This window comes from Onychomys torridus, chromosome 20 (assembly GCF_903995425.1).
Source record: "Onychomys torridus chromosome 20, mOncTor1.1, whole genome shotgun sequence".
Classification (NCBI taxonomy): Eukaryota; Metazoa; Chordata; class Mammalia; order Rodentia; family Cricetidae; genus Onychomys; species Onychomys torridus.
In genome coordinates this window covers 36,045,021-36,061,662 of record NC_050462.1, presented here as the reverse complement: position 1 = coordinate 36,061,662, position 16,642 = coordinate 36,045,021, and the positions used below count along the sequence as shown (strand labels likewise).

At 44.2% G+C, this 16,642-nt stretch overlaps 1 protein-coding gene across 1 annotated transcript in view; it reads right to left on the bottom strand.

Annotated features, from left to right (window-relative positions):
* Positions 1-16,642, bottom strand: part of Best3 (bestrophin 3) — a 44,412-nt gene that overhangs the window by 8,784 nt on the left and 18,986 nt on the right. Inside the window, exons 5-9 of the mRNA XM_036170162.1 lie at positions 13,155-13,309; positions 11,866-11,943; positions 11,149-11,301; positions 7,733-7,813; positions 5,793-5,944 (exon numbers count right to left, since the gene is read on the bottom strand). Of these exons, the coding sequence (XP_036026055.1) occupies positions 5,793-5,944; positions 7,733-7,813; positions 11,149-11,301; positions 11,866-11,943; positions 13,155-13,309 (619 nt within the window). The remainder of the gene's footprint in view (positions 1-5,792; positions 5,945-7,732; positions 7,814-11,148; positions 11,302-11,865; positions 11,944-13,154; positions 13,310-16,642) is intronic.

Sequence of the window (16,642 nt, the reverse complement as noted above, 5' to 3'; positions counted from 1 at the left end):
ATATTCTTTAACCTCAGAAAAATCCAATAAAATAATCCGCTTTACATAGGAGTAGCGAGCAGTCTGCAGGCATGCGCTTGAGCAAGCCTGAGCCAGCAGCACAGAGGGCATGCATGGCTAACACACTCATGTCCTCCAGTTCATGAGCAGACTCCGCCACTCTTCTCCAGGTTGCGATCCTCTAACTGTTACAGCGGACAGCTTGTTGGTGGCCTTCTAGAGCTCTCGAGGGATGATTGCTCCTTTTCTGTTGGCCATTTTGATTTTCATGATGGGATTAAAGGAATTTATGAGAGTTCAGGTCTTTAATTTCCATAGACTGAATTCCTCATTGTCTCCAACATGGGGTAATGTCAAGTAAAGAAAAATGGATTGCTGGAGTGAACCAGGATGCTATCACATAAAGATAAAAGCATTCTCCTTCTACTTTGTAGTAGCAGATAGCTTTGGATGTTGTTGTTTTTAAACCATGCATATATATATATATATATATATATATAATATATATATATAATATTATATACACATATATATATATATCTACACACACATATATATGTATACACACATATATATGATATATAAAACACAACACTGCTTGTATTTAAACATTTACACTAGTGGTATATCTTGTTTTAGTAAACTTAGTTCCATAAGTGCTATTTTCTCATTAATTAATTAGTTAACTGATTGATTTTTTTGAGACTGGGTGAATCTGAGGAGTCACTCTGTAGCCAGGCTGGCCTTAACTTCTCACGTGCTGGGATTACAGGCCTGGTTTATAAGTGTTTTTATTATTGTGCTACCAAGACCAATTTTTATTTTAGGTCTTGGGTATGTTTCCATGTGAATTCTGAGGACAGGGCCTCTTTTACGGGTTTCAGAAGTTTTCTTAGTCTCGGTTAACAGTTTCTTCACAGTTAAACTGATAAGAAGATGCCTCCATTAAAACAGTTATTACAAAGCATTTCTTATCACAACAAAAGAGCAAACTAAGCATGTCCTTGAAGTGATCTCGGGTATGATAATGGGAAGGATTTAAACACGGAAGATGACGTTTTTGTTTTTTTTTTTTTTCCATCGTTTGGCTAGTTCACAGGGTGGCTGGTCAAAAGGAGATCGACGATGATGCAGTAATTATCACCAATTATTAAATCTCAAGGCCAGTGTGTTTATAGCACCGTTTCTAATTTGGGTGCTCCACTCAGATTCTGTGTATGTGTGTGTGTACTTATGTGTGTGTGAGTGTCCACGAACACACGCCGCAGCACGCATGTGGAGGTCAGAGGTCCATCTTGAGTGTTGGTCCTCACCTTCCTCTTTATTGGAGACAGTGTCTCACTACTGTGTATACCAGGCCAGCTGGCTCTCAAGCTTCCGTCTTGCCATAGGAACACTGGGATGTCAGGTGTGTACTGCTGTGTCTGTCTTTACGTGGGTGCTGGGGATTTGAACTCAGAACCTTATGCATGGCAAGTGCTTTAGCAACTGACCCATCTCCCCAATCTTTCTTTCAGAGTTTTTAGGAGGCCTTTTCATCCTGAGTCTTGATTCTGAGAGTTTCTTTGTTTGTTTGTTTTTGTTTTTCCGTATTCTATACAAGACTGGAGGATAGAACTCCAGTACTGAGTTGGTATTGAATTTACAGAACAGAATTTTTAAACAGTACTTTTAGATTTGATTGAGAAGAGACTGACAGGCCTCACTGGAGCTTCCTCTACAGCAATGGTGCTCAACCTTCCTAATGCTGCGACTCTTAAATTCCTCATGGTGTGCTGACCCCCAACCGCAAAATTATTTTCACTGCTACTTCCTAACTGTAATTTTGCATCATCTGTGAATATCTGATAGGTGACCCCCCATGGGGGTCGTGACCCACGGGTTGAGAACTGCTGCTCTGGATTCAGCTAGTATGGTGCTGGATGATGTGAGCGTTTTGCTTTCTACCTCCCTGGCCACCCAGGCACCATCTCCTCATCTCCTTTACGGCGCCCAACCTCAGCCCGTTCCCAGGCCAGCCCTAGCCCCTCGCCACTCTCCCTGGACTTGTCTTTCATGCCTTTGGATGCCGTCTAACCTATGCCCCCACCACACACGTCTTCCTTTCTCTTTCTTATGCCCATATCTAGCAACTGGCACACAACTTACTACATAGTAGGGATCTGGGGGAAAAAATGACCTGAATAAATGAATGAATGCACCGTGAAGGTACAAGTAAACATATGGTTTAAATTTGTACTTCAGATTTAAGGGGGAGGGGGTATTTCATTATATATGGCTAGCAAACAGGAAGAAAACCTATGGTTTAAATGCATTCCTTAATACTGAGAACGAAGAAAATTCTTTTTCATGTGGAAATGCATATTGAGTGAATGTGAAGGTCATTTCTAACGGGGTTGCATGAGCAGAGTGAGCAGAGTCATTTCCCAGGCTGCTCTTGTGTGCTGCTTTGGCTCAGTGTTCAAGGGCTTTTCCTTGACTTTAGAATTTCTGGCTCATGGGGATTATGACTACAAGTCTGAAAAGGTGATATAAAAAGATAAGCCAAATTTGAGTTCTGAATTCAATGTGCTTAGACTGTACCCCTCTCAACCTGTGGGTCCCAACCCCTTTTGGGTCAATTTGTAACAATGAAAATACATCCTGCGTATCAGATATTTATGATTACATATCAGACACTGTGATTCATAACAGTAGCAAAATTACAGTTACAAAGCAGCAATGAAAACAGTTTTATGGTTGGGGGTCAGCACAACATGAGGAACTTTATTAAAGGGTCGCGGCATTAGGAAGGTTGAATACCACCATCTTAAAAGCAATATGATTAAAATTTTTCCTCATCTAAGAAAGGCTTTCATAGGCTCATCATCAGCAAGGACACATGAGCCAGCCTGGGCTAACTTAAATACCGTTCCTTCATGTTGGTTGTTGTTAGTTTGAGAATGGATATGCTGGCCAAACCCAGCCAGGCACAGTGAAGACAGCACCTGAGTTCGAAAAGTTGGAAAGAACCATGTGTCCTTCCAGCTAGCAGTCATCCTGCCATCAGGATGGGAGAGCCTGCCTGAAAACTGAGCCTTGGGGGAGAGGCCCTGAAGAGAGAGAGAGAGAGAGAGAGAGAGAGAGAGAGAGAGAGAGAGAGAGAGAGAGATTGAGAAAAGACAGGGTAGTTTCTGGGGGGACCCAATGGGCCCCTTTTAGCATCCATTGGTTTGAGTTTGGCTTTCTGTCACAAGGGATCAGAAATAGTAAGAGCCTCAATCACAGGAAGGACTGGCTCCCATAAGGCATGTCTGTGAAGGCCGGACTTCCGCAGCCCCTCTTTCTGAAGGGAAATGTTCTGGAGTGGGAGGTTTCCCTTTAATGGCCCGCATTCAGGCAGACTAGCAAGAGCAGGTGAGCAGATGCCCAATGGTTTCTTTGATTGGTCAGTTCTAGTGGAGTTCAGCTGGACCCCTCATAGAAGCCTCCCTTACTCTGGCTCACCTTTGTGCCATGACTCACCAGGCAGGTAAGTCAGCCATTTTGATTAGAGGCCGTCTCTCCAACAAATTATTATTATTATTATTATTATTATTATTATTATTATTGGTTTTGGCTGCAGTTTTAAGTATTCTATCTTCTGCTTTTCTCTCATTTGTTTTATTTTCTGTCCCTACAGCTAACTTAATATAAAAAAGAATCTAGTTAGTCTTTTTGTGCTTCAGTTTGGAACCCATAAATCAAAGGCCTGACTAACTGATGATGATGATGATGATCATCGTCATCATCATCATAGTATTCCGCTACCACATCATCATCATCATCATAATAGTATTCCCTTACCACACCTACAGTATTTATGGTTACAGTCTCATTTAATATTCCCAATTATCTGTCAGGGCAAGCATTGTCTCAAAGATCTTGTCAGTTGTCTATGTTTCCAAATCTAGGAATAGGAGAAGCACATTTCAATACTCTTTGAAAGGCATATGTTGGGATTCCTGGCCACTCCTCCAGCTACATGACCACACACGCACAGTTCAGTAGCCAAGGAAGGGGCCTCACGTCCTATGTAATCCGTGCGCTGTGTGATGCTGTAATTTGCGCTCAGTGAGGTCACACAGTCTGCACATGCGTGGCGCAGCCCATATGCGCATGCGCAAGGGAATCCGTAAGAAGCGGGCTACAGACTCCTTCCTCCTTCTCCTCCTCCCCCACCTTCTCTCTCCATGTCTTCCACCTGCCTGGGGTCATGCTCTCTTCTGTCTCTCCCTTCTCCTAATAAAACTGCTCTGATACTGGTTTTGTCGTGCCTGTGACTTTCCCTTGCAGGGTAAGAGCGCCGCATTAAAACCAACAGCGCAGACATTTACTTAGGAGTTTGCAAAACGATGATCAGTGCAAATCTGTGGATCAAATAAAATTCTTGTGTCCCTTTTAATAATTTTAACCATTATACAGAAACAACTAAATGGACATTAGAAATGAGGCCTATGGAGTCAAACAGAATAATCAGAAGTTTCCAGACTCTGGCCATGCTATTGGTCTCCTTTACTCCACAGGCTAGAGCTTCGAATACTTTGTGCTCTCCCACGGAGGGAGTCCAGGCAAGGACAAAGCATATTTAATTACCTAAAGGCAAACTCACAGGAAAACGAGTTACTCGATTTTCAAAACCGTGAAGCCCTGCGACTGGGAAGGAACTGGGGAGGCTGACAAGAGTCTCCAACAGGCAACTGTCCTTCCTCAAGACTGAGCAAGAGGCTGGGGTCAGGAGGACCAAGGTGGCCTGGGAGGATGGGAGGGTCCAGCCTTGGAAGCAAGCCTGTCTTCCTGTGGGCAACCTTCTCTAAGCTGTGCTTGGTGGGCACCTGCACGGGTCTCCTGGTTCCTGAGTGTCTCTCATCATTTACCACAGCTCCTGAAATGCCAATTTCAGTCATCCCTTGCTTTGGCTCTGAAGCCTCTTTGAGCTTCAGAGGCCCCTTTGGAAGAAGAGTACCACAAACCATTACTCATGAGGATTTGGAGATGTCTGACCAAGAGCAAAGCTTTACAAGCACAGGATAGAGGCTAGACATATGCATGTGGGGAGTCAGGGGCCAGAACACTCCTGGAGCAGAGGACAGGGTGTACCAGCAACAATTGGGGGCATGTAATGCCTCAAAACCACAAGACCTGTACAAGATAAAGCCAGCCTGAATTCCAGCACAAAGCAGTGTGTGTGTGTGTGTGTGTGTGTGTGTGTGTGTGTGTGTGTGTCTAAGGCCCTACCTCTTCCTGTAGAGCTGGGGAAGGGAGAATCATTCTTTTTGGAGGATGTGGCCACGGACAGGTTTCTCATGTTCTAGTGTACATATTGGCAATATTGAGACTTTGAAGGGAAAAAAATGGAGGCGCAGGAGGAGGAGAAAGAAAGCAAAAGAAATAACAACGAGGACGGGAGACATGTTTTGGGGGAGGGTACTAGGGATTTTGGAGGGGGAAATGGAGGGTGGATTTGATCATATTTCATTGTATAGATGTCTGGAACTCAGCTGAGAGATGGCCTCCACGATCAATTGTATCGGTGTCAGAAATGTGTGTGTGGGTAAAGGTACTTACTACCTAAGCCTGATGACCTGAGTGATCCTGGGAACCCATATAGAGGTGGATTGAGAGAACTGACTCTACAGAGTTGACCTCTGACCTCCACGTGCCCAACATGGCTCCTTGATCATGTCCGCATGCATCCATCCATACACACACACACGCGCAATACCTTTTGAAACGTTCTCCTAAATATCAAAGGCGTTTAAAAGCACGCTTACCCCATTTGGATCGTCGAGCCCAGAAACGAGGGTATGCAGTAGTCAGCAGCTGCCAGGGTGTACGGTGGCCGCGCAGCGGAATCATCCCAGTAAATGTCCTTCTTCATCTTGGGCAAGCTCATGTGCATTTCATCCACGGCTAAAAGAGAGACCTAAAATCGTCGTCCTCTTGTTAGACCAGCTTAGATGGGAGGGTTTTCCCCACTGGTGGAAGGGCGTTGGCGAACAGGACACTGAGTAAAAACTACCAAGGCCCAGAGACAGACTGGCTGCCATGAGGCCAACGCAGAAACTCCTACACGTTCTTTTCTGCTCCAAAAACCTGGGCCATGGTGTAAGTGGAGGAGTGGAGCAGTCCGCTCTCTGGGTACCTCCTCTTTCACCCTCCGTCCACATTGCTCCAGCGTGGAGCTTTGTGCCATCTGCTAGGTTCCTTTCTCTTCTTTTCTCAGGTGCAGCATTGTCTTGGTGGCTTCCTGACAGCCCACCATTCAATGCCAGATAGTACAGAGAGGTGAATGTTCTCAGCCCTTCCTTCGATAACCCACAGGCGACACACCTCTGTCTTCCACCACTTCTTATGTGCAACCTTTCTCCCTTCCTTCCTTCCCTCCTTCCCTTCCTCCCTCCCTCCTTCCCTTCCTTCCTTCCTTCCTTCCTTCCCTCCCTCCTTCCCTTCCTTCCTTCCTTCCCTTCCTCTTTTCCTTCCTTCCTTCCCTCCCTCCTTCCCTTCCTTCCTTCCTTCCTTCCCTCCCTTCCTTCCCTTCCTTCCTTCCTTCCCTCCCTCCTTCCCTTCCTTCCTTCCCTCCCTCCTTCCCTTCCTTCCTTCCCTTCCTTCCTTCCTTCCTTCCCTCCCTCCCTCCCTTCCCTTCCCCTTCCTTCCTTCATTCCTTCCTTCCTTCCTTCCCTCCCTCCCTCCTTCCCTTCCTTCCTTCCTTCCTGTCACTTTCTCTCTCTGTCTCTCTCTCTCTGTGTCTCTCTGTCTCTCTCTCTCTCTATCCTTCCTTCCTCCTTTGAAACAAGGTCTCCGCATGAATCCCAGGCCACTCTCGAACTGGTAATTCTCCTTTCCCAACCTACCAAGTGCTGAAATTACAGACCTATGCCACCAGGCCTGGCTACATTTGTGTGTTTGGAAAAGTAGTGTATCACCGGACCTGTATTACGGTGGCGACCTCTCTGTCTTGGCTTAGGCACAGTGACAAATAAACCATTAAGCCTCTGAGAATCCAGTTCTGACACACAGGGAGAAACATTATGCTTCTTCCCCGACAGACTGGCAGGCCTTCAAACAGATGGATGGGGTAAAGGCCCTGAGACAGAGGTTCTGAAGGGAGCCCTCCCTAGAAAGAGAATTCCCTCATGCCTTTATGAGCAGCTTGCAGGAGCAGTGCTGAGTCAGGGTCAGGGGATCCATTCATGGCTGCAGATGTCAGAAAGAAACCACTGTAGCCTCAGCCCCCACCCCGAATGCACAACTGATCACTGGGGTCTGGTGGGCTATGTTCAGGAATTCACAGAGATTATGCCTGGATGCCACTTTATGTCATCTCTGGATGACAAATCAAAGTAGCTGAGACAATCAATTAAAATATTGCTCCGTACTGGACAGAAGAAGACAGACGACGTCAGCAAAGCTCACAGAGAAAAATCAACTTAATTGTACTGGAAATGCGATCCAGGACATCTTAGGTTCCAGAAGGAATGATGCAGGGAACAGTCAGGCTTTCTTTTTTTTTCTTTCTTATTTTTGGAGCTGAGGATCGAACATGTGGGCCTTGCGCTTGCTAGGCAAGCGCTCTACCACTGAGCTAAATCCCCAACCCCTGGTCAGGCTTTCATGTTTGACTAAAGATCTCAAGTCCGGGAACCCGTATCCAGGATCTATTTACCCGTGACTTATCATTATTGTTCCCAAAGGACAGAAAAGTTCCCCTAACCTGCAGGTTTCTGTCGATGCACCAGTTTGTTTCAAAATCGTCATCATCTTCTCCAAAAGGGTTGATCAGCTGCTCGGCAACCTGTGGTTGGGAACACGGGATAAATGGACACAGCGCGCCTGAAGACGGAGAAGGAACTGGAGGGCGACCCCTGCTTTAGACAGCCTTTCCCTGACACCTGTAATATGCAGCCTCTGGGGCAGCGGGGTGGTCCACAGATGTTGATCTCCAAGCGAACCCCTTCATGGGCACGCTCTGCAGATGGACCTGTCTGTTCATCTGGACAGCAATGCCCTCCCCCAGGGAAGCCAGGAGCTCCGTGGAGCCAAAGCAAACCCGTGAATACTGAAGGGCCATTGAAGGCCTGCAAGGCACTTACACTCTCTGAGCTTTCAAGCAGTCTGTAAGGGCCCAGTTGATAACGTGAGGTTAAATGGCAATGAAACATGAATCGCAATAAAAGGCAATTATGAGACACAAATAGTTATGAGACAAAAAACAGGTATGAGACATAAATGCTGAGTGATTGCACCCGAGAGCTAGAATCAGGCTGGAACCAAAGGCTAGTCTAGTTTTACATGAAAGATTTACCCTCATCTACTAAGTTAGTTCTAGTTCTCCTGTGAGTCATTTGGCTGGCTTCTGAACGTATATCATCTAACATTTGGTACATATTAAATATTCTTACCATGTTTCTGAATGGAATAGCCTTTTAAACGAGAGCCTTAGATGTCAACTATAACCTCTTTGAACCATTTTCTTTGATTTTTTTTTTACTTGTGAATGTGTGTGTGTGTGTGTGTGTGTGTGTGTGTGTGTGTGTGGCAGGGGGTGTGGGGGGAGGTATTACATTGGTTCCAGATGGGAAGAAAACTTTTAAGTGAACAAAATAAAGGTATCATTTGATTAGTTTCTAGATTCTGAGACCATTTGGTGGAAACTCTACCCACTTGGGGTTGGGGGATGACTCAGTGGGTAAGGGAGCTTAGGCTGCAAACATGGGGGCCTGGGTTCAAATCCTCAGCACCCCTGTAAAAAGCCCGGCATGGCTAGAGCCCCTTGTCCCAGCTAACACCAGCCATGTAGGGATGAAGACAGGTCGACTCTGAGAGTTCTCTGGCCAGTCAGCCTAGTGAGATAGTAAGCTTCCTGTTGAGTGAACAAAACCTCAATAGGAGAAAAAGATGATAGATAGATAGATAGATAGATAGATAGATGGATGGATGGATGGATGGATGGATGGATGGATGGATAGATAGATAGATAGATAGATAGATAGATAGATAGATAGATAGACGCATCTTTGTGCTCTGACCTCTACATATATGTTCAGAAGGGTTTACACCCCTGCATACTCACATGCATATAATACACACACACACACACACACACACACACACACAGTCACATGGAACTAAAAAAAAATAAAGAAATTTTATCCTCTTGGCCTTCAGGATTAGTTAAACCACTTAGCTGCTGTTTCCAACCTCCACTGTGCGTGGAACTCACTACCGGAAGTTCAACAGAACAAAAATAAGCAAGCCAAACAAAACCCACCCCCAGCAAATGGATACCTGGGTCCCTCCCCCAGACACTCTGATTTACTCAGAGTGAGGCTGAGCCCAGGCAGCCACAGGAGAGCTCAGCGCATGGCTAGGGTGGAGAACCAGAACCTTGCAGTGGGGACAGCCTGGGTTTAGTGAGCCCTGCTTTAGTAAGCTTCCTTGCAGTAGCTGTGGATGTCCTTGGTTGTGTGGTGAGGGGCTGTCTTCCTCTTCTTGCCTGAGGTTTTGCTGAAATGAAATAGGCCATCATTTCAGCCCTGAAAACATTTTTGTTATGTTCATATTTTTCACATTTATAGCATCCGTCTTGTATATGTTATTGCAGTCTACATTTAATAGTCACAGTGACACATCTGTGCATTGAGTATGTCACCAAGATGGCTTCACTGGAGGGCACCGTTTGCAGAAAGGAAGCTCAAGATGTGTTTCCTACACTTTGGATAGAGCAGTTCTTTGCAAATGGAGACACAATCCACCAGGGTGGGAACCGCACTTTTATGACACTGGCTTATCTTTTCCTACCTGGCCTTTTAAAAACAGTTTATAGAAGAAAGGAATTTAGACACTTCACCAGAAAAAAAAAGGGGGGGGGGAGCCAGTAATCTCTTCGTGGTTCAGCCAAGCACTTGACGTGGACACAAAGCAGACAGACAATTGAAAAGCTCAGCAGGACGGAAGGGGATGGGACAACACAGACCAGAGTGGAACTGAAGAACAGGCCAGTTGAGCATTTGCATCAACTGTGGTGATTTCGGGGTGAAGTAGAGTCCCTCTAAGAGAACCATTCACCTCCCTTGCTCTTTCTCACTCTGAGCAAGCGGGTAAAGATGATTACAAATCACTGTCATCTGGTTAAGAACATTTTTTTTTCTTTGCCATTTAAAGGACACACTGTTCGTCATTGGCGTATAATTTAAAATGCCAACATATTATGAGGATTCAAACCAACAAAGGAACAAATGTTTGCAGGGGAATTTGTCCCAACCCAAAGGCCTGACCACAGGTGGCTGTTTGGTGGGCCAAGTATTTGGAAATTTGTTTGGTTAGTCTCCTTGAACGTATTATTGGATTTCACTTGACTGAAGGAAACTGCCGTTTCTGACTTTTTTCCTGTCATATACGTCGAGAGATGGAGAATCAAGCTTCTGATATTTACACACGTATTACATCTTGGGAGGCTTGGGAGTGGTGGTGGGAACAGACCCAGTTCCACACCCGTGACTGGATGAGCTGTTCCCATGACTCTGACATGCTTTTAGATTCCTGGCAAATTAAATGTCATCATTAATCCTGATGTTTCTGCTTTTAATCCTGATGAGCTTTTTTTTTTTTTAAAAAAAACAAAAAAAAAACAAAACAAAACAGGATGCACTTAACGTGTGGGCCGGCTAGTGGAACTCAGGGGATTGAAATGATTTACGGAGTGGAGCAGAACCGATCTTCTGCTGCAGTATGAAGGCTCAGGTTTGCTCTCTAAGGCTGATGGTTTACTGTTATTGCCTCTGGCCAGTTGTGCCTAAAAACCAACACAGGTGCACTTATTATTTTAATTACATTACTTCAGTCCTCGTGGGAGCACACAGAGGCTTGCAGAAAAATCAATAGCTGTAAGAGAAATGTTCTCCTCTTCTCTTTGCATAATGAACTGCTGCCGCCCACAAAAGCCTCTCTACCCATCACTTCCATCTCAATGGAAAAGCAATCACATCTATGAACGATTACACATCACATCTTCCTGTGAGTTACTCATTGTAACGGTCTGCCAAAGACTCCCTCCATAGAGGATTCATGTGGAGAGTTTGGAACAAGAGGCATTCCAGAGTGCCTTGGGCACCAAGATCGCTGACTTACCTTGAGCCATCCTGCGTAGAAGAAGAACTGGAGGAGAGTGAAGATCGGAATGTACAGATCTAAGTCATGCCCCGCGTAGCCTTTGGTGGGATCCAGGAACTGCCTTCCAATCAGGCATGCGAAGAAGAATGTGTAGACAGCGAGAGTGACAACCTGGAACAGAGAGAAGCCGGAGGGAGACGGGAGGGCTAGACGCCCACAGAAACTACGGTGCGACGTGAGCAAGTGGGAGTCAAAAGCACATGCACCGGGCTGCGGCCATAACTCAGTCCGCAAAGTACGGGACCACAAGCCCGAGGGACCGAGTTCAATTCCAAGGACCCCTATAAAATGCCAGGAATGGTGGCTTGTTCCTGCAAACCCAGGTCTGGGGAAGGGGTGAAAGATTGGGAGATCCCGGGGCCTCGCTGTTCAGCAAGTTTAAATGAAAAATAAAGTGAGGCCGGGTGTCGGTGGCGCACGCCTTTAATCCCAGCACTCGGGAGGCAGAGGCAGGCGGATCTCTGTGAGTTCGAGGCCAACCTGGTCTACAGAGCGAGATCCAGGACAGGCTCCAAAACTACACAGAGAGACCCTGTCTCGAAAAATCAACCAATCAATCAATCATGAAAAAATAAAGTGGATGGCTCCAGAGGAGCGGCACCCAAGATTGATCTCGGATTCCTAGGCTCCTGTCCCTGCCCCGTGCCCCATAATCACATGCACAGTATTTGGTACCTGTGTGTAAACCAGTGGAATGCCAACCCAGTCATAGCCAAACAGGAGACTGCACCAAGAGCGGTACCGATTCATCTCCTAAGCCCAAAACATAAAATCACACTTTACTAACACAGTGGCCACAGTAGTAAACGTTAGCTGGGATTCAGAACTCCGGCGCACTGTTGATGACTGTGTCAGGAAATGATAAGGCCAACTCTGTAAGTTCTGAGAATGAGAAAGCAAAGCCATTTTACCATGGAGCCATTTGTAAAAAGGAAAAAAAAATGACAAGAACATTGGGACATATTTTTAGAAATATTAAGAAAAGATGGAATGTTGTAAGGATAAACTCGTTTTCCTAACCCATACTCTTCAATGTATAGACTGGCCCCAAGTGCTCATGGGAAGCTAAAATGGTTAATATTTTAAATAAGTAATTACTAGGTATTTTGGTAGAAACATTTGGCAAGCATTTTTTCCTCTCCTTAAAAACATTCCTACTATAGATATTAGAAAAGACATAGAAATATATGCTAAGGCTTTTGCCCAACAAATTGAGACTTTAAAACTGCTCATATAGAAAATCTATTAAGAGGAAGGATGGAGAGTCATTGATCTTGTCCCTTATCCATATGAGACTGGAATCTAATATTACCTCAGTTTGAAACCATTTATTCATTTTAGCCTAATCCAAGCCAGAGACCATCATTAGGGCTGTCACAGCAGATTACCACTGTATACATTTCTCTCATGAATCCTGAGACCTTTCATTTAGCAAGATATTGTTTTGTTCTTGACAGCAACTGAACACTGATTTAAGTTTGGATTATTCAAATTTGGGGTGGGGAGAAAAGATTGAGGTTTATTCTTCCTTAGGATTTTATTCTGGGTGCTGGGGGTTCTGCTCAATGGAAGACTGCTTGCCTAGCATGCAAAAGGCACTCTGGGTTTCATCCCATCACTGAAAAAAAAAAAAAAAACACCTAAGGATTTTATGTTAGAACCCTGAAGCAAGGGGTAGCAAATGCCCATGGGCAATGCGCCTCTTCAGAGTCCTTGGCAATCCTGGCTTGAACACTTTCCTACAAGCCTCTCACAGAGCTTGCTGTGCAGACAGCCAGCGCTTCCAAGGAGGCTGAGTTCATCTTGCTCATTCTCTGTTCTGCTTACCACGGGTTTTCACACTAGCTTCCTAGTGCCTTGGATCTGGAGTGAACAGAGCAGACCTCTTGGTCTGACCTGTTAACATCCAGGGGCCTTTTGAGTTTTAATTTGCATCTTTTTCTCATGGCTTACTAAATACTTACGTTCATCAATGATTGTAGGTCGACGCTGTCCCTGATTCTACCTTCATTCCGGGCCTTCGTAGCAAGATTTCCAAACCAAACGAACGGAACCCAGTATTTCAGATGTGGTGATTTGAGGTGGTCAAATAATTTCCTTTCATCTGTTGTCATGAAACCTTTACACAAGATAAAAAATGGGGGTGTTATGCACATTTAGGCCATGATGCATCACCATAATTTTAGTATTCTATGTAAGCGTACTGGGGTAGCTGGGGGGGGGGGGTGGTGCTAAAGGAATAAAGGTTTTTGTCTCTAGTGGTTTATACTTGTGCTAGAGATGAAGAGTTTTGCACATGAGTGTGTGTGCATACACAAAGTGCATACGCATTATATATTGCTATGTGAAGTCATGCATCGTCTTGGCAATCTGATAGCAAAGTTAAAAAAGGAGACACCTGAGTCTGGGGCATAGATTCTCAAAATGTGATACACAACCTCCTTGGGGGTCACATAGCTGAATGTGGGCTGTGAACTATTTGGTAACAGATTTCTGAACATTCAGTAACCAAAAATTAATTCAAAATCAAACACATAATGACTCCAAAGTGTTGCTGGCCACACACTTTAAGTGTCTCACTGTGCCTTGGTTTCGAACACACAACATGTGCACTTTGCACTAAGCATAGCTTGTTGCCATGCAACACCAATAGATGTTGCCTCAAACATCTCGGCGCAGATTCAAGACTGTTTTGTGTTATGAATCGCAATGCCTTCACTATCCACATAAAGCATTCTGCGTTTACAGAAACATAATGGTTTAATTACAGAAAACAAGTGTTTTCCTATGATCATTTCTCAGCACTTAAGTACCCAGTTAGTATATGTTCGAATTGCTTCACATTAGAGTGTTTGATTTTTAAAGTTGCCATTTGAACTGTTGATTCATTTCATTTTAAAAATGTTAAATGAATTTGCCTTCGGATTAGGACAGCATTTCCACAATTTCTGAAATGGCCCTAAACATGCTTCTGCTGTTTTATGCTGTGTATTTTATTGGAGGTGGCATTCTTATTGATGGCAATAAAATCAGAATACCAATAACTCTGAAAAAGGCAAAGATGTTATGCACTGTCAAATATTTGTCCAGTAATTAATTATGCATATAAAAATAAATAAGCATATCATCTCATTTATATGCAACTTTGCTTTCTTTCTTTTTAAAAAACAATTTTACTTTATGAGTATGTTATTATATGTATGTGTATATGTGAATTTGCATGGTGGCCAGAAGGGGGCATCAGAACCCCTGGAAGTGGTTACAGGTTTTTGTGAGCCACCTTGCGTGGGTACTAGGATCTCATCTCTGATACACAGCAGCAAAGTACTCTCAACGACTGAACCATCTCTCTAACTTCCACCACCTCTTTTGTTTTCCTGAGACAGGGTCTCATGTAGCCCAAGCTGACCTCAGACTCACTATGTAGCTGATCCTGTGCCTCTATGTCCCACATACTGGTGTTACACGCAGGCCACTGTGGCCATTTTTGTCTGTCGTCTGTTTGTCTGTCTGTTTTTATGTGGTGCTGAGGATCAAACCCAGGACTTTGTGCTTGTTAGGCAGGAAGTCCAACTGAGGTATAGCTTTGGCTTGCTTTCACTTTTAGAATTAATTATTTCGTTCATTTTTAATAACCAGTCAAATTATATGTACATCAAAGTATTGCCTTAAAATAAATTTCTATTGTGAAAGTTTTGAGATTAGATTTATTCATACGTGTATGTGTGTCAATGCCACAGCCCGTGTGTGGGACTTAGAGAGCAGTTTCCAGGAATTAGCATTTACCTTCCACAGATCCTGGAGATAGAGCTCAGGTTGCCAGGCTTGGCAAAGTGTTTACACATCTTGCTAGCCCAAGCAAATTTCTTGACAATTTATTATCAGTAACTGCTTGGTTTTATACATATTTCATATCGCCATACGCCTAAGTGTTCATAGACATTTATCCTATAAAAGGGGGCTGGTGAGCCGAAAGCGTGTAAGAGCCCTGATCTGGAATATCTAGGGAAGTTTCTCCTTTACACCTCAAATTATTAAATATTATTAAAATTTGGAGCGATAACACTTAGAGTTGTAAGGGTTAAGAGACTGAAATTCGAGAGTGCATACAGAGCTCAGAGCAGAAAGCTGCGTGTGATTCCCAAGGCTGCGCCTTCCGCCTCATCCTGTCGGCATCCTGCTTGATCACGTCCCCTTTCTGCGAAGCCATCTCTCATTCCGACCTTCTCCCACCCAGGGATTTCTCTAATTTAAATCTTCCGTATGGTGCTCAGTCTTGACTTGTAGTATAGTGATCTTGTACATAATGAAAGGCAAGGACTACATTGGTCTTTTTTAGTCCCCACAGTATTTTGCACAACTTTTCAAAATGTGTGTGCATTAAATGCAATTAGCTTAAGTTTCCAGAGACCTGCCTGAGCCTCAGGGTTTTCCTCTGTAATAATATCTGCTTTACCACGATGATGCTGGGGATAGAGCTCCGTGTTGGGCGCATGTCTATCATGTTGGAAGCCGGCACCACACATCAGAAAGGCACACCGGCCCGAGAGGGTGGAGGTGGGGGGAGAGGTGTTACCTGGGATGTTAAACACACCCGGAGAGTTGAAGAGGTTAGAGCATTTAGTGCTGAGGAACAATGTATCTTTGACACTTTATCTGGGTTCCTCCTTCATTCCCTCTCTTCCCGCACAAGGGAAGAAGAGGAACAAGGCAGCAGGTTTATTTAATAACAAAACTGTGAAAGAGGATTTATTTTTTATTACTTTTAATTATGTGTGTGCTTGCACACATGCGTGGGTGCTCTCAGAAGCCAGAGGCATCAGACTGGGTGCTGAGAACTGAACTGCAGTCCTCTGCAAGAAGAGTGTGTGCTCTTAACCGCTGAGCCATCTCTCCAGCTTCGTTTTCTCAACGTTTCTATGTGTGAAGAAATGACTTTATTTTTTTCCTTTTTTTTTTTGTTTTTGTTTTAAGAAGTGAACTTTAAAAGCTTACAGTTGCTGGGCGGTGGTGGTGCACGCCTGTAATCCTAGCACTCAGGAGGCAGAGGCAGGCGGATCTCTGTGAGTTCAAGGCCAGCCTGGTCTACAGAGTGAGTTCCAGGAAAGGCGCAAAGCTACACAGAGAAACCCTGTCTCCAAAACAAAACAAAACAAAACAAAACAAAACAAAACAACAACAAAACAAAAAAAAGCTTATGCTTGATTTTTACCTTTTTAAAAAATAAAGGTTAATTAATTCAAGTGATATAAATATCCAAAAAGGCCAAAGGAATATTCATGGAGAAAATAAACCTCCCTTCATCCCTAACCTTGCTTCTTTCCCTAGAGAAAATCACTATGACCACCGTATTGTATAACATTCCAGAGCAATCTCATGGATGCTTGTACACGTCTGTTTGTTAAACACAAATTATTTTTATTTATATACATATTTACAATTTACTTCTATT